This window comes from Psammomys obesus, unplaced genomic scaffold, assembly GCF_907164565.1.
Source record: "Psammomys obesus unplaced genomic scaffold, mPsaObe1.curated_primary_1811, whole genome shotgun sequence".
NCBI lineage: Eukaryota > Metazoa > Chordata > Mammalia > Rodentia > Muridae > Psammomys > Psammomys obesus.
In genome coordinates, this window is record NW_026590809.1 from 2,618,350 (window position 1) to 2,640,221 (window position 21,872).

At 42.6% G+C, this 21,872-nt stretch overlaps 1 protein-coding gene across 2 annotated transcripts in view; it reads left to right on the top strand.

Annotated features, from left to right (window-relative positions):
* Nucleotides 1-21,872, top strand: part of Hhip (hedgehog interacting protein) — a 98,294-nt gene that overhangs the window by 60,597 nt on the left and 15,825 nt on the right. Inside the window, exons 5-11 of one of the 2 annotated variants that reach the window (XM_055609061.1) lie at nucleotides 4,475-4,626; nucleotides 5,047-5,220; nucleotides 5,773-5,916; nucleotides 9,928-10,049; nucleotides 12,437-12,560; nucleotides 13,404-13,534; nucleotides 17,598-17,679. In XM_055609061.1, the coding sequence (XP_055465036.1) occupies nucleotides 4,475-4,626; nucleotides 5,047-5,220; nucleotides 5,773-5,916; nucleotides 9,928-10,049; nucleotides 12,437-12,560; nucleotides 13,404-13,534; nucleotides 17,598-17,679 (929 nt within the window). The remainder of the gene's footprint in view (nucleotides 1-4,474; nucleotides 4,627-5,046; nucleotides 5,221-5,772; nucleotides 5,917-9,927; nucleotides 10,050-12,436; nucleotides 12,561-13,403; nucleotides 13,535-17,597; nucleotides 17,680-21,872) is intronic. The other variant, XM_055609062.1, reaches the window with a different exon arrangement.

The following is a 21,872-nucleotide window of genomic DNA, read 5'->3' on the forward strand; positions in this document are numbered from 1 at the left end:
AAGGAAGGAAGGAAGGAAGGAAGGAAGGAAGGAAGGAAGGAAGGAAGGAAGGAAGGAAAGAAAGAAAGAAAGAAAGAAAGAAAGAAAGAAAGAAAGAAAGAAAGAAAGAAAGAAAGAAAGAAAGAAAAGAAAGAAAGAAGAGGGAGGGAATTAGCAAGATGGCTCAGCAGAGAAGAGCATTTGCTGCTCTTGCACAGGTCCTGGGCTTGGTCTCCAGTACCCACAACTCCTGATCATCCATAACTCCAATTCCAAGGGCTTCAATGCCTTCTTTTGAGCTCTGAGGGCATCAAGGATGCATGTGCTATAATACAGACATACATACAGGCAAAACACTTATACACATAAAATAAAGATAAATAAATCTAAAAATTTTAAAAAGAGAATATAAAGACAATGTTTTCTTTAGAAGGCATCACAGTAAAGACAAATCCCTCAAAATTTTTCTTAAAGAAAAAAAATTGTTGTAATCATATTATGGTTACTTCTCTTTTTCAGATGGACATTTCTTATTATTCAAAAAAGAATATCCTCCACAACTGTCTAGAGCTTGGATATGCTCAAGAGGGTAGAGTTAACCCCAACATTACAAGAGGAGATATGGCGCATTGAAGTCTTCAGTACTCCACTGGGGAACAGAGTGGCCTCTGTGAGGCTTCTCCCGAGTTTATTCGAAGTCCCTGGAGAAGCTTTTCTGACTTACTCTGAAATGGTTTAAGGATATTGTTCTCAAATCATTCAAAAGTCCACTTTTCAGTATCCCCTTGTAGTTGGTGTGAAGCTGCCCAGACTTCTGTAGTGTTGGGAAGGCTGAGGGGAAAAGGGGAGCCTAGGGTACCAGCCTGAGACGCCAGCCTCCAGCCAGAGCATCAAGTGTGTCTAACCTAAAAGCCTAACACACAACCATGATCGCATTTAAAATAGCATGAGGGTTGGTTTTTGGCCAACTTTTTCTTCCCTGTCTTTCTTTTTAAGCATGGTTGGGAAGCTCTGCAGATGGTAACCCTCTTCTGCGATGTCAGAGACACCCCCTCTTAGCTTCTGCTTTGTGTCTCACTAGACCGTCTGCACAGGCACTTGAAGCACAGCTTGTGTCCGAAGTATTCAGTAGCTAATCGTAAAACCCAAAGTTCAACGTGAGGATTTAAAACAAAGTCACTACCATTCACATCAGAAATGATAAATATTTTGGACATTGGCTAACAGGCTCTCAAAGCACTGTGTTAGAAGTCATACTCTCTCTGAATGGCACAGCTCCCTGGGCTATGAGCATTTCTCCATCCGCCATTCACTGAGTGTGCTTTTACCCCTTATGAGCCAAGTCAACACATCTCATCATGAGAGAGGCCCTCAGGTGCTCCTGGGATCAGTTTGGACCTCAAAGCATTTCTGGATGGAGCTCAAGGTTTTCATTCTATGAACTCTGAGGGATCATGAAAGGAAGGATAAAAGGCATTAGGAAGAAAGTCCATGAAGATGACACAAGGGCTGGTTGATTCTTTCTGCTGAGCCTTTAACACCGCCTTAGCAGAGTTTGCAACAGAGGGGAGAGAAAGGAGGCTTTGGAACTTCGGGAGAACAGAATGAAACTGTGAATACAGATGGCCACAGCTTGGGTGAAAAGGACGTAGGATCACAGGAAGGAACAACTGAGGCCATAAAGGAGGCTGTTTTCAGCCACCTCTCTTGCTGGAACAGTGCCCTGTTAATGTCTAAAGCAATGTTAGGAGACTGAAGGCTTTAAACATATTATGGTGTCACTGTTGATAAGGCCTCTGACCCTGACATCCTTCAGTGCCAATCAGCATGCTTTTTCATTAAGACCTTGACAATGAGCCAGACCTCAAAGGCAGGTTTTCAGTTGAGAGTTCAGTTATGATTTGCTCATAAACATGTTTTAATTAAATAGATAACAACACTGTGAAAGCTAATTCAGGTGAACTGCCTGTCAATATTTCAGTCTCCTGGATCTATAGGAGAGTCAACAAACCTTTGTAATCCCTGAACCTGGGTTGTCATTAGAGACATCCATGATATTTATATTACACCTGAAATTCTCTCACTAATACTGTAAGAAAAAAAATTCTTGGAAATGACTTAAGTAGTCGTTTCTAAACCAATCAGGACACAACTTTACACCTGGAAGGTGATTTGAGAAGTAGATCCTGTATCAAAAGTAATCAAATGTCAATCATGTAACTTGAAAAAAGTCAAAGTCTTGACTTTTAAAAAATGCATTATCAGGTAGGTGGTGGTGGTGCACACCTTTAATACCAGCTCTCGGGAGGTAGAGGCAGGTGGATCTATGTGAGTTTGAGGCCAGTCTTGTCTACAGAGGGAGTTCCAGGTAGCTGGAGCTACACAGAGAAACCCTGTCTCAGGAAGGAAAAAAAAAAAAGTCTATTTTCTTCTCATTCACAACCCATTTGTTTTCTGAATTTGGCACCTCACTAAATGTCTGTGCTGCTCCTGTATTCGTGGTTGTGAGCACGTGTTTCTAAAGTAAACACAAGCGCACTCCCACCTGTAGGTCTGTTTTCAGCTCTGTTCCATTTGGCCACCTACAACCCATTCATTCTACAGCTCTCATTCCTGAAAAGCCACCAGCACAGTCTTGAACCATGATGCTCTCCTCCTCAGGCTGTATTTCTGACTACTTGATTTTCTATAGAGAACTTCTTTCACCCAAGGCCGTATACTGGGTAGGAGATTAATCACGCTCAGAATCCCACCTGTGCGCCTCCTCATGGAAGCCGTCAACGAGGTTGAAAAGTGCAGACACTCTACATTCAAGTCTTAGTTGTACATCTCAGCTTCTAGAGTCCCCCAAGGCAGTGAAGCTATTTCTCTCCCATCGATATGAGCAGTAAAACAGCAGCATCGAGTCTGTATAAAACTATCATCACAAAATAATCCACACTCAGCAGAGGCTCATTCATAAATCAGAGTCATTAGCATCTGACTCTAATGATTAAAGTTAAAATCAGGCAGATGGCAATGTGTAGAAAGGTTAACACTTGAATAAATGATTCAGTAGTTCCCGGATATTTTCAGCCAGTGTATAATTTATGCAACTCTCAAAGTCTGAATATTTCTACTCTGGATGCTACGTAGCTAAATACATTTATCTCTGAGCCATGAAACGCATAAAACAAGGCTTATTTTTTTAAAAAATAACTTTTATACCTAAAACTTCATGTTCTCAGACTGATGTAGAATACAAGTCACCCTCAGTGCTGTTCCCTGCTTGTGATAGACGTTGTGTGTGGAACTCAACATGACATTCAACCATTGCTGACCATGGCCCTTCAAAAAAGTTCTGGCAGTACAGGCTTTTCCCCCATTTAACACTTCAGAAGTTAATTTCTCACCATGTTTTGCCAAAGCAGGTGTGATGTTAAAGGTATAAATAGAGGGTGGGTGATTGTAGAATTCAGTTTCTGTCAAAGGATGTCCCTGCTGCGGATAACTCACCAGACTGTAGAGAAGAATGTCCACGCATTTCCTAGAATATGCAGTATAAGTCTCTGGTCTAGGCAATTTCAGATGCTTTGATTCTAAGAAAGACTTTCCTAGACTACTTGAGGACAAAGCAAATGCTAGGACCATATTGAATTTCCATGAGCTGAATTAGCAGAAAATGAAGATAAAATGTTTTTCTATTTCAGAACATGATGGTGTTTTAATTGCTCTAGCATTTGGCATGTCTAACGTATACAGACTTTGACGTTCATGTAATAACAAGAGAGTCGTTTGAGATTTTTCCTTTATTTTTTAGCATCCCCTTTCCAGTATTCCTCCCACCCCCACTCTGGTCCTGGCCTTTTGCTCTCCTCTCACCCCTTCATCCTCTGCGCTCTGCAGAGTTAGGGATGTAGAAATCCCCTCTCTTTATAGATGGGCCAGCTCCGCTCTTACCCAGCTATGATGTTCAGACCACCATCGCTGTGACAACTGATGTCGAAGCCTCCGGGTGAAACAAAGGTTTATACATTACACAAGCAATTTAACTGCTTTCTAAACATATTGCCAAGACAGTGGGAGCTGGCAGCCCACACTAGGCTTTAGGTTTGGGTGAGCTGAGTTAGAAGTAACTGTTGGTTGTGAGCCGTTTTTATTTGTCTCCTATGCCCTACAAGCAATCTCGTAACCCAGTAAAGAATTTCTCACAGCACTGAAACTGCTGTCCCCAGCTTCCCAAGATTGCATGCACAAATCACTTGATTGAGGGGGCATCAGAGTCTTGTGCATAGATAACTGCACAGGACAATTGTCTTGTTCTAACCTTTAAAGAGCACCACATGGAGAAATGTTTTATAATCCTTTTCTGTGCAGTAGGCAGAGGAGAAAAGAAAAGAGCTTGGGCAAAGATCACCCAAGAGAAAAAAAAGGAACTCCTTTCGGGGTTCCAGTCGAAACACAATAAAGAACATAATTAACTTCACAATTCTTTGTGTTTTCCATTTGACTGCAGGGAGGAGATGAAAGGGGCCTGCTAAGCCTTGCATTCCATCCCAATTACAAGAAAAATGGAAAGCTGTATGTGTCTTATACCACCAACCAAGAACGGTGGGCTATGGGGCCTCATGACCACATTCTCAGGGTTGTGGAATACACAGTATCCAGGTATCACTAACTGATGTGCATGGAAGCCTACAAATTCTGCCATCTTGTTTTCTCTTCTTCGCCTCTTCACAAACTGTTAAGAAATTATTGCCATAAATTGGTAGTAATTAAAGCAGAATCTTCCCATGGTTTAAAACGTGTGTGTGTGTGTGTGTGTGTGTGTGAGAGAGAGAGAGAGAGAGAGAGAGAGAGAGAGAGAGAGAGACTGAGAGAGAATTTTAATAAAATAATGTCTTTGGTACTTCTCCTCAATTACTTCAGCTTTAAGGATATTCCTAGAACATTGAGATTAATGTAATCTTTCATGTCATTCTGAATAGCTCCATTTCAACTGTGGTTGTCTGTCTGTACACGTCTTTCTTTCCAGTGGATCCCCATTCTGCCTGTAAAATCCTGGTGTTTCCCCCTTCCATCGTGCAGGAAAAATCCCCATCAGGTTGACATAAGGACGGCCAGGGTGTTTCTGGAAGTCGCTGAGCTCCACAGAAAGCATCTTGGAGGACAACTGTTCTTCGGTCCCGATGGCTTTTTGTACATCATCCTCGGGGACGGCATGATCACGCTGGATGACATGGAAGAGATGGACGGGTTAAGGTAACACACTTGCTTACCAACAAGCCTTCTTGAGTTAACGTGATTTCAGTGCCAGGACACAAGGTCTGAACCAGCACGTGGAAACCACATGATCGAACCTCATGATCGAACATGAGGCCATTTTATGCTGAAGGGATGCTTTGCTTTGTTCTGAAAGAGTTCTTGTTCCTGGCTGTGCTACAGGTGCTGCCACACACAGCACGAGGGAGGGTGCGGCTTCCTCTGGGCCCAGCTGCCCCCCCCCCCATGCACCCAGGCTGCTGGCACACCTCTGTCTGATGACATGATTGCTGTCTAGGGAGGGAGACATAAAGTACATAGACTGGCAAAGATGAAAGAGGACAGAATTTTTAAAAAGCAAGCAGCATGCTATGCCACATCCTTGTCCATCCTCCACCTGTGTCCAAACTCCCCTGGGTCTTACTTCTTGGCACATGGAATTTGGAAATCAAATAATTTTTAGTCAATTGGAAGGATGATTTTTTTCCTCCTTAGAGCAACGTGACCACACGTCCACAATGTGAGGTACTCACGCCCTTTCCCCTTCCTCAGTGATTTCACAGGCTCCGTGCTGAGGCTGGACACGGACACCGACCTGTGCAGTGTGCCTTACTCCATTCCACAGAGCAACCCCCACTTCAACAGCACCAACCAGCCCCCGGAGGTGTTTGCCCATGGGCTTCACGACCCAGGCAGGTGAGGACATCTGCCTGTCTTGTCTTGTCCCTGCTCTGAAAAAAAGACAGAGCTTGAGCTCTAGGAAGAGATGTACGCAGCGGCTAGGGGCAGTGCCCTGTACAGGGCTGTTAGCTGAGCAAGTATCTAGCCTACTTTTTAGCATCCTCCTGTGAGGAAGGTTAAAAAAAATTAAGCAAGGAAAAACACAAGTTCATAGAAAAATGGGGGGAGGGGAGGACTTCTATTGGATGACCTTTGGCTTTCTTTGTTTAAACGCCTCTAAACTTTATTTTCCTGGTTGGCTTTGTCTGTTCTATGCTCCTTCAACAGTATGGCACATACATGTTAATTTCTAAACAACGGATAGGTTTCAGCTCAGAATTTCAGATGCTGGGTGGTCCGAGGCCAGGGTGCCCGCATTTGCTCAGCATCTACTGAGAGCTTTCTTGCTTCCTCATCTCATGGTAGAAGGTGAAAGAAAAAGAGAGGGAGGGAGACAGAAAAGTTGCCCAACTCATCCTCCTATGGGGAACTCACTCCTAGGATTGCCAGCCCCCTCTCACAGCAGTCACGTTAATCCACTGGCATTGGCTAGTAGAGCTCTGATTTCGCAGTTTGCCCCTGGATGCCCCATCTGTACTGTGGACTGCTGGGATCAGGCTCGGCATGTGAGCTTGGCGAGGTACATTCAGGCGATACCACATATGTTGGACAGGGGTAGTAACAAGGATGTCCTAAGGGCTCTGTCGGGATTCCCTAAGAGTCCACAGACAGTCTAACGAAGGGCCTTCATTCCCAACACCTGGGTAAGCCTTACCGCCATCTTTGCACTTAACACAAGATGATGTAGTGTTGCTTTTCAAGGAATTGAGGTGAATGTTAATGTCTTTCACGCCTGAAAAACTTACAAATACTAAAGGAATCTGTGTTGGCTGTTTTCAGCTTATACTATAATGAACCATAAAAGAAAATAAAGCTCTGAAGTCTATAGAATGAGGGATTTCAGGCACACTTTAACAATTCTATGAACGATAACAGAAATTCTCTGATGAAAAGCCCTTCCAGGCTGGTCTACCATTCAGACTAAGGGGTGTGCCGCCACATTCATTCATTTACTAGCTTGGCTATTATTGCTATTTAATGTTTATTGAGTGTTCACTATGTGCAAGGTGAATATTTCTCAAACTTTTTATTTTTATAATCCCTCATGCCCTTCATCTTCCCTCCATCAAAGCCCAAGTCCACAGTTCATTTCCTTTTTGGCATCTCCACAGATCTTAAAATCTGTTCAGCAGGGAATACTTAAGGTGGGCTCAGGATGTGGAGGAAACTGTCACATTCCATCTCTATAGCTCAGAACGCACAGACACCACAGAGCCGCACTTTGAAGTGAAGCGGCCTGAGCCACCACCCAGAGCAGAGCAGAGCGTTCTCACAACCTTCCCGGGGGTCCAAGCCTCAGTGCAAAAACACAGGATGAGGCGCTTTCCAGACCCTGCTCGTGGCAAGACGCCTGCGTGGCAGAGCCTGCCTCCTCTGGCCGCTGCAAGCTAAAGAAAAATTCCGTTTGTGCTCTGCTTCCCTCCCTGGGAACCTCCACAGAGAAAGATTTAATGAAGAGAAAGAAGCTAAAGCCATTAATGGCTCTAAGCAGAGCTGACCATCATTAAGCACCTTGACTCCAGGCACTAAACTAAAAGCCCTCTTGCTAGAACTCTGAGACGCTGCCCAAACAACACGTCTTAATTTTTTTTTTATTTGTGTGTGTGGTGTATGCGTATTCCCGTCCTTACACGAGGGTAGAGTAAGGGGGAATGTCACTCGTCTTCCTCCATCATCCACCTTTTTCTTCTTCATTTTTTTAGGACAGATGTCTCACTGAACCTGAAGACAGGTATTTCTGTGAAACTGGCTGATCAGAAAGCTGTCTTTTCTATTACCCCCCGCATACCCTAGCCCAATATAGGATTATATACTCGTGTCATATCTGATTTTTATGAAGATGATGGAGACTCAAACTCAGGCCCTCTTTCCTGCACAAGTATTCTTCCATCTCCGCAGTCCAGCACCCTTTTTTTAATTTCAAGAGTAATTAATAGATCCACAGTAAAGTGACCACAATGCGCGAAGACTACCGGTACAAGCCCGCTGCCCACACTAACCTACCCCACTGTTAGCCTTCCCAGTAGAATGGTCCTTTCAGCAAACAACAAAGGACACATCATTGGCACATCATCATTGCCAAGAGTCTCTTATAGGCATTAGCATCCATTCATGGTGGTGTATGTGCTTTTAGGCGGATACTGACAGGTGTCCATCATCGTAGCCTCATCTTACTAGTTTCACTATTTGGCTCCCTTTGTACATAAGAATCTGAAGGCCAGAGGATGGAGTATCACAGCCCCCAGCAACTCACCTCAGGGAGAGACAACTTCTTCAACATTAGCTGTTTCTTGTTGAAAACAAGTCAAACTTCTTTTTGTCATAGACTCTTTATCTTAAAAAAAAAAAAAAAAAGGTACCACAAGAAATCCTCTCACCCTGTGGGGACTAAAGTTCCTCATTAGGTCCCAACAGGACTGTGTCTCCAGCCCCTCCTGCCAGACACTGCATTGAAAGGATCACTTTTAGAGAGGACAGTGGGGCCCTGTCACTGGAAAACTATCCCAGGCCCTTCTTTATTATGACTGGCTCTTTGGAACCATCAGTTGTTGTTTTGTTTTACTGTAATAATTGCTAAATGACTCTCCATCTCTGAATCCCCTACCCTCAAAATTTTTTAGCGTTTTAAATTTATTTAATAGCCCAGTGGTTTGGTTTATAAGAAGTTAATGTATTTCATTGGCCCAAAAAGCAGTTCTCAGTGGAATGTGTTCTGCCTCAAGGGGACATTTGACAATGTGTAGAAACATTTTTGGATTTCACAGCTGGGACGAGGGACTAAGAACAGGGCAACACTACCGCCATCTAATGGGTCAAGGCCAAGGAGATTGCTAAGAGTCCCACGATTCACAGAACAGTACACTTCCCCCCCAAACAAAGGCTGCATGGTCCCAAATGTCCAGAACCCTGTTTTTTGTTTGTTTGTTTGTTTGTTTGTTGTTCCTGCTGTTGTTGCATTTTTGAAAAGTTCAAACATTTTACTAGGTTTCATTCTTTCTCTAATCCTAACGTCCTATTGACTTAAACATTGTGGCCTCTTATGTCTAGACTAGGTAACAGGAATTCAGCGATCCTTGACTTTGTGAGGTTCAGTCTGTGGTTGGGACCACAGCAATACGCTGATCTCCAGATTAGCTATGGCAGATGTGAAGATAGGGTAGAGGGAACAGACCTCCACGTGGGCACAAGCCAGCTGTGTGTCAGTCCCTGGACTAGAACATGTGTGGGTTGGGGGAACGGGCTGCAGACCCTTAGAACTAGAGTATAATCATTCAGGGACTGTTGAGATGCTTGAGCAAGGAAAGGTACTTGCCACCAAACCTGGACATCTGAGTTCATTCCCAGGAACAGAAGAGAAAGAAGAAAACTGACTCACCCTGATTGCCCTCTGACCTCCCACAATACACTGTGGCACACACACACACACACATACACAGAGAGAGAGAGAGTAAATAAATATTTGTGATTTTAAGTAAATATTCCATTTAAGAAACACAATACTGGTTCTGAGGCTAATATACTACATACACTGTATGGCACAGATGAGTTGATGGCAGCACTGATTCATATTTCCAAACTCTGCCAATGTGTTATGCATGAGGTAATCCTTACCAATGAGCTAACAAAGGTTTTAAGATAGTGAGAACGTTCATTAGAAGAGAGATAGCCAGAAAAATTAAGAAACACATTCCCTAGGTCATTAGCTTCAGTAGAGTAAACAGACATGTCAGGAGGTTTCCTTCAGTGGTTTCAAGAATTCCCAAACTAAATTGCTCATAGCATCCTTGCCAGTCCGCAAAGCATTCCTTTCTGTGCCAGGAAGAGACCCTGGCAGGAATTAATGAGTATCTGCCGTTTATTACGCAGATGCGCCGTGGATCGACAGCCCGCTGATATAAACATCAATCTAACAATACTTTGCTCAGATTCCAATGGGAAAAACAGATCATCAGCCAGAATTCTACAGATAATAAAAGGGAAAGATTACGGTGAGTCAAGCAGATGCTGCTGCTTTTGCATTATCTGAAGCTTGGTTTTAGTATATTAATTGGAGGGGGAAAAGAGTTTGCATAATGAACATTTGAGAAAGCATAAAAAACACTGGCCTGACAGAGGCCAGTGAGTAAATTGCTCCATTTTTAAAGGTTCAAGGACTCCTCTAAGCCCTGAGGGTCACTCTGCTTAATTACCTTGAATGGTTCTCTGTAGGTTCAAATAGTTTAATGGTCTCAAAAGTCAAAGGCTTGTATTTCGCTCATCTGAGACTCAAGGTGAGGAATTTCTCTTTATTCGCCATGATAAGGAGAACTTGTCTAAACATTTTATATACAGAGAAGGTAAGAAATTACCTAACATTCAACTTGCAAGTCTCAGCAATTAGGAAAATAATGTTTCTAATAAAAATAATTTTAAATTTTTAAATGTTTTTTTTTCAGAGAAAACAAAGTATTTTGCTTGTAAAAACAAGTCATGGGAATAGAATGTTTAAACATTATTTTTAATAACATGATTACTAGAGTATTTGCAGAGAATTTAAAAACAAAAAAGTTGGATAATGAAGGGTAAAACACTCAGTATTTTTCAATGCTGTAGGACGTATTCCTTTCAAAGGCCACAGCAGAGTAAAGCGTTATGGAGCACAGTAGACTGAGATTATTAAATTGATCACTCCTTCTGTTTATTCATCCAACAGACCTATTTATTTTAGCACTAAAAATGAGGGAGCTATTTGATTCTTTTACTTTGCTTTTTCTCTAGGTGTGTGTGTGTGTGTGTGTGTGTGTGTGTGTGTGTGTGTGTGTGTACCCTATAAAAGCCAAACCGAAAAATGACATGGTTTGGAAAAACAAAATCTAAGAAGCCACTAACTGATTTAATGGATTTTGTTTATAGCTGGAGATTAAACTAAATTCTACTAATCAAATTAACTTTCAGATAAAACCAGCTACAGTATTAATAGACTTACATTTATGTATTTTAAAACACATTCGAAGTGCATGCAGCTCCCACTACGAACGCATTCACAGAGCCTCAGTGTGTGACGGGAACATTGGTCATGTTGTACAGAGGGAGACACTGAGGGACATGGAGGCTCATTATCAAACAGAATTGACAGTAAAGATGGATCTGATTTGAAGCAGCCTGAGTTGTTCGATCATATTTTCCATCATGTTGGGTATTTGAAACATGTTTTTCCCAATCTTTGTTTATAATCATGTGAAAGAACAGGGACTTTAAAATTACAGTGTTGAGCCAAAAAATCTGGGCCCAGAGGGGCCTGCAGTGACTGATGAATCAGCCAAGGATAAGGCATGGAGGTGACCTAGACCCCCTGCTCAGATGTAGCCCATGGGCAGCTCAGTCTCCGTGGGGAATCCCTAGTAAGGGGAGCAGGGGCAGTCTCTGGCATGAACTAGGTTGCCTGCTCTTTGATCACCTCCCCCTCATGAGCTGGTCCTACCAGGCCAGGGAAAAAAAAGGAGACAGACAATCCTAATGAGACATGATAGGCTGGGGTCAGATGGAAGGGGGACCTCCCCTATCAATCGACTAAGGGAGGGGGAGAAAGTGGAAAGAGGGAAGGAGAGACCAGGAGAAGATGAGAGGGCTACAGCTGGGATACAAAGTGAATAAATTGTAATAAATAATAATAATAATTAAAAAAATAAAATTACTGTGCTGCCACAACAGCTCTGATGTAAGGTACCACATGTTAATTTTTGCTTATTTGATATTAAATGCGTGAGAAGTAATACTCAGGTGAATTTGCCACACATAATTCAGAGGAACTCCTGGAACAGACATTGCTAACCTTGCAAGTCTATAGGCAAAACCACGAAAGTGCCTTAAGTGAAGACAGTCTTTGAGTAAGTGACCAGCTTTTAGGAATTCAGTAAGTGTGGGTTTAAAGACCCACATTACATGTGTTATGCTTTTATTTTCATTAAAGTGTGAACCTTTAAAACTTTTTAAACATTTTATATGATTTGTTAGGTCTGGTTTGAATCACTAAATGTAAGCAGAACCACTTTTTTTTACAGCCATTTATTGTTCAAAACTCAAGTTTTTAAGTATTTTGGGTCTAGGGTAAATAACAATGATTTAAAAATATTTAGATTTGCATTGTGTTGGAATACTAGAGCGTCCTGACGGATAAGATGGCAAGTTCCTGATGAGCATTTTCATTTCGTTACACCTACACTTGGATGCTATTTCAAAGAATCTCATTATGCTCATCAGTATACCTGAAAAGGATCCATGTCCTACCTTATGAAACACAATATGGAATTAAATTATTGTAACACTCATTACTTGGTCGGAATCACCTTTACTTCTGGAAATGTTTCATTTACTCTAATAATATTTTTTTTTCCAGAAAGTGAGCCATCGCTTTTAGAATTCAAGCCATTCAGTAGTGGTCCTTTGGTTGGTGGATTCATTTACAGAGGTTGCCAGTCTGAAAGATTGTATGGAAGCTATGTGTTTGGAGATCGCAATGGGTATGTTTCCCAATGCCAAATGACATGTCTATTGTTTGGCACACTACCAAAAAGTATCCACGTGGCTGTCCGTCAGGAGTCAGACCTTAAACACACACTTCCTTGTGCTTTCACTGCATCTGGAAGTTTAATTGAAGAGATGTTACCAGAGAGACCCCTTTCAACAGGGAGAATTTGGAAGGCAAAGAACTCTGAGAGATTTTTTCATTTATTTTGACTTTTCCCATTATCCTCAACCTAATTCCCAGACTTGTTTTGCAGAAGTTGTAATGGTTGTTTTTTTTAAAAATTACCCTGTAAGATTAAGAATTTTGGTAGAACCAAACTCTCCAGACTTGGTGAGCAGTGAGCAGTTTGTCAACATAAGTAGATGCTACAAAATCAAAGTGTAGCCTACATTTTCAAGGGCTCAAGGTGGTTGGTTATAAGAAGCCGATGAAGTCCATGCTGAGAGTTTGTTTCCTGAGCTGCTGGTGTGCTCGGCTTCAGCAAGAGGCAGGCACTGTACCTACCCTGTGCTCTACCCACTTTCAGGCTGGCCTTCAGCAGGACAGCCTACACTTGAGACCCACCTAGGAAGAGTTAAGGGTTAGGGTGGGGAGAGGATTTCTCCTCCTGAGACTTGTTTCAGTCCCCCCTCCAAGCCACATCATTCCATCCTTTACCCTCGTCTGCTGCTTTCACGGTGTCCCCATACACCTCAGAGGCGTGTTCTTTGTCCCTTGAGAGGCGGTATCTTTGGTGTAACAAGTCCTCATTGCAATTTCTATTCTAAAACATTTTCAAGTGCCTAATGAGCCAGCATGCTTTCTCATTGTAGGTTTATGGTGTGTTTTGTTACAGGAATTTCTTGACCCTCCAGCAAAGCCCAGTGACCAAGCAATGGCAAGAAAAGCCACTCTGTCTGGGGACCAGTGGTTCCTGCCGAGGCTACTTCTCAGGTCACATCTTGGGATTTGGAGAAGATGAATTAGGTAGCACATCTATTGCCCCATTGTGTTCTAGCTTCACTCCTTGCTTGGAAAACATTGTTCTTCCCTGTAGAATAACGGTCTCTTCTTCCATTTGTTGGAAATGCACCCACAGCAAAGATGACCTTCCACAGAGTCTCAAGATGGTCATATGACACCTGCCTTCCCAGTACCCTTTTCCCTAGGGTCTGTATACCTTGTTCATATTTTGGAGATACAAAAGCAATAAAGCAGGAAAACAAAAAGAGGCAGAAACAAGGAAAAACTAAGTTAACGGGTAGAAAATCTTTTCAAAGCTACTGATATTTTTCACGATGTACTATAATGATCCTTTCATTCTCTATGTAAAGACTATCCCGCTTGCCTGTGTCTCTTTAATTTTCAAGGGGCAGAATATGAAGCTAGCGTACACTCTTCATTGTTTTCTTGTTTATGCCCATTTTGTGCAAGACAATCTAAGGGGTAGAGTTCCTTTCCAATAGAGCAGAAACTCTCTTGTTGACCACCTATATGGCAGTATTTTGGCGTGTTTATTAATGTATGGAAGCTATTTGTATTGAATACCTCATCATCACAATGCCATTGAGAGGTTATGGCACCCATAACATGGGAGCCTCAGTGGGGGGTACTCTTTAAAAGCTACTATTTATATGTATGGTGTTTAAGTGCATGCTTGGTGTCTGAGAAATTGAACCCAGATCCTCTGCAGGAGCAACAAGTGCCTCTAACCTCAGAGCCATCTCTCCAGCCCCACACCTGTTGCTCTTAAAGGAAGTGTTGGAACCTTGTTTTCCTCTGTATCTTTGCCTCCTGGCTGCTGTGAGAGTTTCAGGCCTTCTTTGCCACACTCCTGCCATGATGAATATTCCAAGTAACAGAGCCAAGCTAACATGTATTGCAATCCCTGAAACCATAAGCTAAAATAAAACTTTCTTCCTAAAAAAAAAAAAAAAAAAAAAAAAGAATGGAGTCTAATGAGCAAAAGGAAGTTGGAGTTAGAATATGATTAATCAGAAAATGAAATTGGCTACTCTCCACTGTTTTAAATTACAGAGTTCAATGTAGCGTTTGTGGTATTTCACTTAACTACACCCTAACAAACCATGAGGACTAGGATCCTTAAGCCTCAGAGATGAATTTTAAAGCATAAAAAAAGGAAAGAATATGTTTCTTTCCTAAGTCGGAATATTCTCTTTGTAATGAAATCCCAGGTTGATTTTCTTTGTACACTAAACGGGAAAATCAACAGAAATAGTTCTATGTCACTCATTTAGATTAACAAAGGACTCAGGCACACACATATTTAAGGGACACAATAATTAGGAAAGAGATTTGTCTGCTCTTGCTCCAGAGGAAAAGCATTTTTATATCTGAGTTAATTATTTTTTTTTATTTTCTTCTACCCCTTTCAAGGGAATCAGAAAGATACACTTTTCTTAAGCTCTATAGTATAATTTAAATGTTCTTGTCAGACTTCAATTTTTTCATTGTAATCATTTATTTTTATTATTATTACAATTTATTCCCTTTGTATCCCAGCTGTAGCCTCCTCCCCAGATCCCCTCTCAACCCACCCTCCCTCTTCTCCTCCCATGCCCCTCCCCTAGTCCACGGATAAGGGAGGACCTCCTCCCCTTCCATCTAATCCTTGTCTATCAGGTCTCCTGCATTGTCTTCCTCTGTGGCCTGTCAAGGCTGTTCCCCCTCAGGGGCTGGTGATCAAAGAGCCAGCCACTGAGTTCATGTCAGAGACAGCCCATGTTCCCCTTACTAGGTAACCCACTTGGACACTGAGCTGCCATGGGCTACATCTGTGCAGGGGTTCTAGTTTATCTCATACATGGTCCTTGGTTGGAGTATCAGTCTCAGAAAAGAACCCTGGGCCCAGGTTTTTTGGTTCTGTTGCTCTCCTTGTGGCGCTCCTGTCCCCTCCAGGTCTTTCTATTTCCCCCTTCTTTCATAAGATTCCCTGCACTCTGCCCAAAGTTTGGCTATGAGTCTCAGCATCTGCTTTGATTTACCCTGCTGGGTAGCCTTTCAGAGGCCCTCTGTGGTAGGCTCCTGTCGTGCTCCCTGTGTCTCCTGCCTCTGATGGTCAGACTTTAACTTTGCAAAGAACTAGGGCTAGTTGTGGGATCCATGGCTTAGTGCTTGGCTAGAATACAGGGCTCTGGGTTTGCTTCTAGGCATCACAAGAAAGAGGGATAAGAAGGAAAAAAGATAAAGAATGAAGAAAAATGAATGAAAAGAGTGAGGAAAGGGGAACGGAGCAGAAGGGAGGAAAATGGAAGAAGGCACGAAGGGAGAGGTTTATTCAGGCAGCTTCATGAGAAGACAAGAAGACCCATTTGATCTAGCTGACATCATTTCACTATTAGAAAGAATCCCTGGGTAAGAATAAACACAGAACAGAGGCTGAGACAGTTTTATTTCCTGGGGCTGTAGTCCAGGTGAAAAACAACATACTCCTAAAGAGGAATAGTCAGGGCCTGGGGAAGAGGAGATTGGGATCAAAGTACACTGCAGAAGTAGCCTTACAAGTGCTGTGCCAAAACTTAAGTCCAAGTGGACCCAAGACCTCAACATAAAACCAGACACACTAAATCAGTTAGAAGAAAAAGTGGGGAAGAGCCTAGAACTCATTGACACAGGAGACAACTTCCTGAACAGAACACTAACAGCACAGGCTCTAAGATCAACAATCAATAAATAGGACCACATGAAACTTAAAAGCTTCTGTAAAGCAAAAGAACTGTTGTCAGAACAAAACGACAGCCTACAGACTGGGAAAGGATCTTCACCAACCCTATATCTGACAGAGGACTAATATCCAGAATATATAAAGAACTAAAGAAGTTAAAAAGCAACAAATCAAGCAATCTGATTAAAAAATGGGGTACAGAGCTAAACAGAGTTCTCTGTAGAGGAATACAGAATGGCAGAGAAACACTTAAAAAAAATACTCAATGTCCTTGGCCATCAGAGAGATGCAAATCAAAACGACCCTGAGATTTCACCTGACACCCATCAGAATGGCTAAGATCAAAAATTCAAGTGACAACACATGCTGGAGAGGTTGTGGAGAAAGGGGAACCCTCATCCATTGCTCGTGGGAATGTAAACTTGTACAACCACTTTGGAAATCAATCTGGCGCTTTCTCAGACAATTAGGAATAGTGCTTCCTCAAGATCCAGCTATACCACTCCTAGGCATGTATCCAAAAGATGCTCAAGTGCACAACCAGGACATTTGCTCAACCATGTTTGTAGCAGCTTTATTCGTAATAGCAAGAACCTGGAAACAACCCAGATGTCCTTCAGTTGAGGAATGGATACAGAAATTGTGGTACTTTTACACAATGGAATATTACTCAGAAATTAAAAACAAGGAAATCATGAACTTTGCAGGCAAATGGTGGGATCTAGAAAATCATCCTGAGTGAGATATCCCAGAAGCAGAAAGACACACATGGTATATACTCACTTATAAGTGGGTACTAGACCTATAAGATAGAATAACATACTAAAACCTGTACACCTTGCCTCTTGTTAGTCTCTAGCCCTCTACTACCTCTTCTCTAAACCCCACCTCTCCACCTGTTGTGCAGGGAGTAGAGTGCATGGAAGTTAGTGAACTGGAAGTTAGTTGTCAAACTGACCTCTCTCACTTCATAACCTAGCAGTATTTATCTGTTTGTCCATCTCCCTTGCTTTTATGGATTCATGTGTTTCCCCGTGTGCCAGTTGTTATTTCAGCCCTGAAGAGACCTGCTAAGGTAGGGTTAGATGGAAGGGGAGGAGGACCTCCCCCATCAGTAGACTTAGAGAAGGGCAGGAAGGCGATGAGGAAGGGAGGGTGGGGCTGGGAGGGAAGGAGGGAGGGGGCTACAGCTGGGATACAAAGTAAATAAAGTGTAATTAATATAAAAATAATAAATTAAAAAATAAAACTTAAAAAAAAAGTGCTATGCTAAGCTGCAGCCATCAGGTCTCCTGGGAATGGCCGGAAGTCCATAGCAATGTCATGCTATGAGTTTTTCATGCTTCATTCTTTCTCTTTCAACAGGAGAAGTATACATTTTGTCAAGCAGTAAGAGTATGACTCAGACTCACAATGGAAAACTCTACAAGATCATAGACCCAAAAAGGTAACACTATTTTTTTTCCTCTTGAGTTCATTGCCCACTTACTTTAGTTCACTCAAAGGTCTTGACGGAGAAGCATAGTTTGCAATGGGCTGGGGTGGACATTCGACCCTTCCCACGACAGAGGGCTGCACTTGACCAGAAGGACTTGAGAAGCTCCTTGCTCTCATTCGTGTCCTCTCAGAGCTGGATTAGGCTGTGGGTTCAACGTTCCTAGTTAAAGGTCAGGAGAGGGCCCTCACATGGAGGAGAGTGGCTTCAGCTCTCATGTTAGAAAAGCAATGAAACCTTTAATTTAGAGAAAACGAGAAACGTTCTAACAGATAGCACCCCCACTATGGTTTTTGTTATATAAGCAAGATAAGTTATTTAAGTTGAACATCTGAACCTCATTTCCAAACTACGTGACAGTTGAAAGCGCTCATGAAGACTGTTTGACCAAGCAAATGAAAACTACAGCTCTATTTTGTTGCTTCAGCAAAAGGAAAGCATATATTTTGATGGGTTAGTGAGGAAAACATTCCTGGGAAAGCATGAAGATAAGAGCTCAGAACCCAAAACCCAATAAATGCGGTGTGGCCGTGGGCACATCTCGGAGCAGGGACAGGGGATCCAGGGCAGGAGGACTCTAGATAGACCAGCCAAACAGGTGAGCTCCCAGCTCAGCAAGAGACCCTGTCTCAGAAAATAAAGCAGAAAATGATCAAGGAAGATACTCAGTGTTAATACCTGGCCTCTGCACAGACATATACATACCCGCAAACATACAAGTGAACATGCATGCACAGATACATGCTTGTTGCACACATGCGGACCCATACAGACGTGTGTGTGTTCCTGCTGCTGCTTCTCCCCATCTACCCTCTCAGTGTCAGCACACAGAGTTCTGCTATCATTTGAAATCATTTTCACCAGTCATACGTTTTCAATATGAGAGCTGAGCTGTCAGAAGCTGCTAAAATTGCACGCTGCCACATGGATGTTGGTAATACAGAACCTAATAGTTTTTATAGAGACAGCTTGTAAGTGACGAACTATTACCCTTTACCCACCAGCACCATGCTGAAAACTTCAAACTGTGAAGATTTTCTAAGGAAAATCAATTCTAATGATCAGAAAGGTTAGCCAGAGGCATTGACGTCATTCAATTCTTAAAATACTATTTGTAAGTTTTGTCAATTGTGTGTTTTCCTGAAAAAGCCATGGACTAATAACTGGAAAGACTACCTTTTCTAAACCAAAATAAAGCGTTTCTTTTCCTGAAAACATCATAGGTTAGCATTGGCTACTGCCCAAGGAAGAGAATCCATGAGCTAGCAGTGCTCTCTGCCCCCTGCTCACTGAGGGCAGGCCCTCACTTCTTCACAGTAAGAGGCACACTTGTAACTTGAGCATTGTGGTGAGGTCTCTTTTCTCTTACCTGTGAAATCAGTGTCCTCTCTGAGGAAAGCAGAGGAGTGGAAGACTGTCAGAGACTCAGGAGAATGTGCAAACACAACCCAAACCATTGCAAACTCATGGCAGGGAGCGTTCTGACCTGCAGGGAGGGCTTGGGGTTTCAAAATTAGTTTCAAAATGCTCCCTGTTGCTCCATTATGTTGTCGAAACTGATCAGCTTCTGAAGCTTCCCCATAGTAGGGTAACAAATTCCCCCCCCCCCAAACCTCTCTTGAGCTGGATTGTTTAGTCTGTTGGTGAGTAGAGGTGAATTTTACACCTTCAGTCTATTATTAGAATCTAATTATCAGGGTTGCCATGAGTGACCTTGGCTTTGTGATCTTAGGGCCCCTCTAGTAGGGTGGTCTCAGAGTGACATACCTGAAGGCCTGGCTTCTCATTATGGGCCTGTTTTTAGTGATTCGTGTCATGTGTGGGGCCAGGGTTAAGATCTGTGTTTGCTTTGTAGCGGTGGGGGAAGTGATAGAATTCCAGACCCATCCTCCTACAGAGGCGTATTCTAAACTACACTGAGACTCGAATGTTTTCTCCAACATTTGTTGGGAAGCTCTCACCCTTTTGATGTGAATGCCAGAGATTATTTTTGCAGTGTTTCCCGGGGGGCTGGCGCTCTGCTCAGGCAGGATTACTTGGGGCACACCAGTTAATTGTTGGCATACGCATGCTCAAGAGGTCAGACAGAGAACGATTTCCCTAAATCTGAAGAAAGAACATCATCAAATTTCAAAATTTTTATGTATTGCATATATGGATATTCCTTGTTATTTAAAAAAAATCAAACTCAATTTGAATAATTAAGTTCAGTGTTTTCTGACAGAGAAACTCCTAGACTTATTAGAATATTTCCAAAATAGCTCATATGTCAATTGATTTATGACCCTGGAAGAGAAAAATACTAAATTGCAATTTGTTATATTTCTTTATATAGTATCATAGAAATTATGTATTTATCATAATATTTATGCTACATTTTCATGCACACACATACACACAGAGAGACTAAATAAACTTAGAAATATAACTCTCAGCAAAAACACATGAGGTTCCAATATTGTCTCTCCAATCTATAAGGACAGTTTGGTAGACTCATTTACATTGTTTTAAATTATTTACAGTGAACCCTTAGAAGAAGGCCTTTACAAAGAAGCAAGGATGATTAAATTTTAATTAATCACCGCTGAAGTGAGTGTTTAAAATATCAGGCTTTCTTGTGCGTTTACAAACACATTTGTATGTTGCTCCTCTCATGCTGTTCCCCTTCTTTCTTCTTCCTCCCCTTTCTCACTCACTAGTCATCATCCACAGTAAAAATCTGAAAATGGAACATGGCCAGGTTTCCTAAGTTATTGAGGGAAAGCCTTCCCTGGGGAGACAGTACAGGGGTGAATCTGTCATGTGCCAAAACACTGCACACACTTCAAGGATATCTTCAGAGCTGGGAGAGTTGCCCCTCATGTCAGTCAGCTTTGGGTCCCTAAACTCTCTAGGACTCAGTCCACTGTGCCCTATCCTCTGCCCTTGGAGGCCCTATCAGCTGACCTTCCGGGCGACAGGTGTAGATGTGCCAGGCACATGATCGGGGCAGCGACCCTCCTGTCACTCAGTGCTCTTCTCGCTGAGTCTTCCTTGTATTAAACGGCACACACATTGTCAGTGTGTGTGCTCCTAGTTCTGTCAGAAACTTCTAGATGACCATTGCCTCTTGCCTCTTGGCGACATGGGGCTCTGACGTGAGTTGAATAGTGTAATTAAAGTGTATTCTAATCTGCAGTCTTGTTGGGCCTCATTCTTTGCATTCCATGATTACCTTCAGGTGATTTCTCAACTTTTCAGTTTCTCTCCCTTCCAAAACTACGAAGCAGGAGCCCATGGCCCTTGACAAAGCTCTGAATGCCTACTGTTCAGACACTCGAGTCCTTCCATACATGCTTGCCCCTTACTAACGCTTTTCAGAATGAACTAAAGGTTTAAGGGGTGTGAGATGGCTCAGCATGCAAAGGCACTTGAAGCACAACCCTGACACCTGAGTTCAAGTTCTGCTTTGTAAAGGCAGAAGGAGAGAACCCAGTCTACAAAGTTGGTCTCTGACCTCCAAAGAGGCTGTGGCATGAACCCCCAACCCCCCCGCACACTCAAATGAATGAATGAACGAATGAATGAGTGAATGAAAATTTTTTTCTACACTTTATTCACTTTGTATCCTCCCTGTAGCTCCCAGAGTGAATGAATTTTAAAAGAATCAGGATCAAATGCTCTTTGACAGTGGTGAAAATGGAAAGGTTCTGACATCGTTGTGTTTCTTCAAGCTTTATCACTATGGAGCACAAGCCTCTGCTTTCAGCTGAACTTCAACCAGACTGCCTTAGTTTTGACTGTGAAATGCTCTCTGGGTTAATTCTCCAGGAATGCACAGAGCAGAGCTATTCCTCTCTCTGCTGCTTTCCCTTCCCTAAACCCACTCTTCCTGTATTTCAACCCCTTGCTTAGTCCTTCTCCAACCAAGATGGGGGGGAGGGTCTATAAATTAACAATGCAAATTCTTAGCCTGAGAGGTCAAACTTCAGAAATGCTGTGTCCCCAGGCTCCTCTAGGACCAGGAGCAAAACCTAAGCCTTTTTTCCACCCCCCCTTCTCCCCACTTCCCCCTTCTCCCCACTCCCCCTTCTCCCCATTCCCCTCTTCTCCCCACTCTCCCTTTCTCCCCACTCCTCCTTCTCCCCACTCTCCCCTTCTCCCCA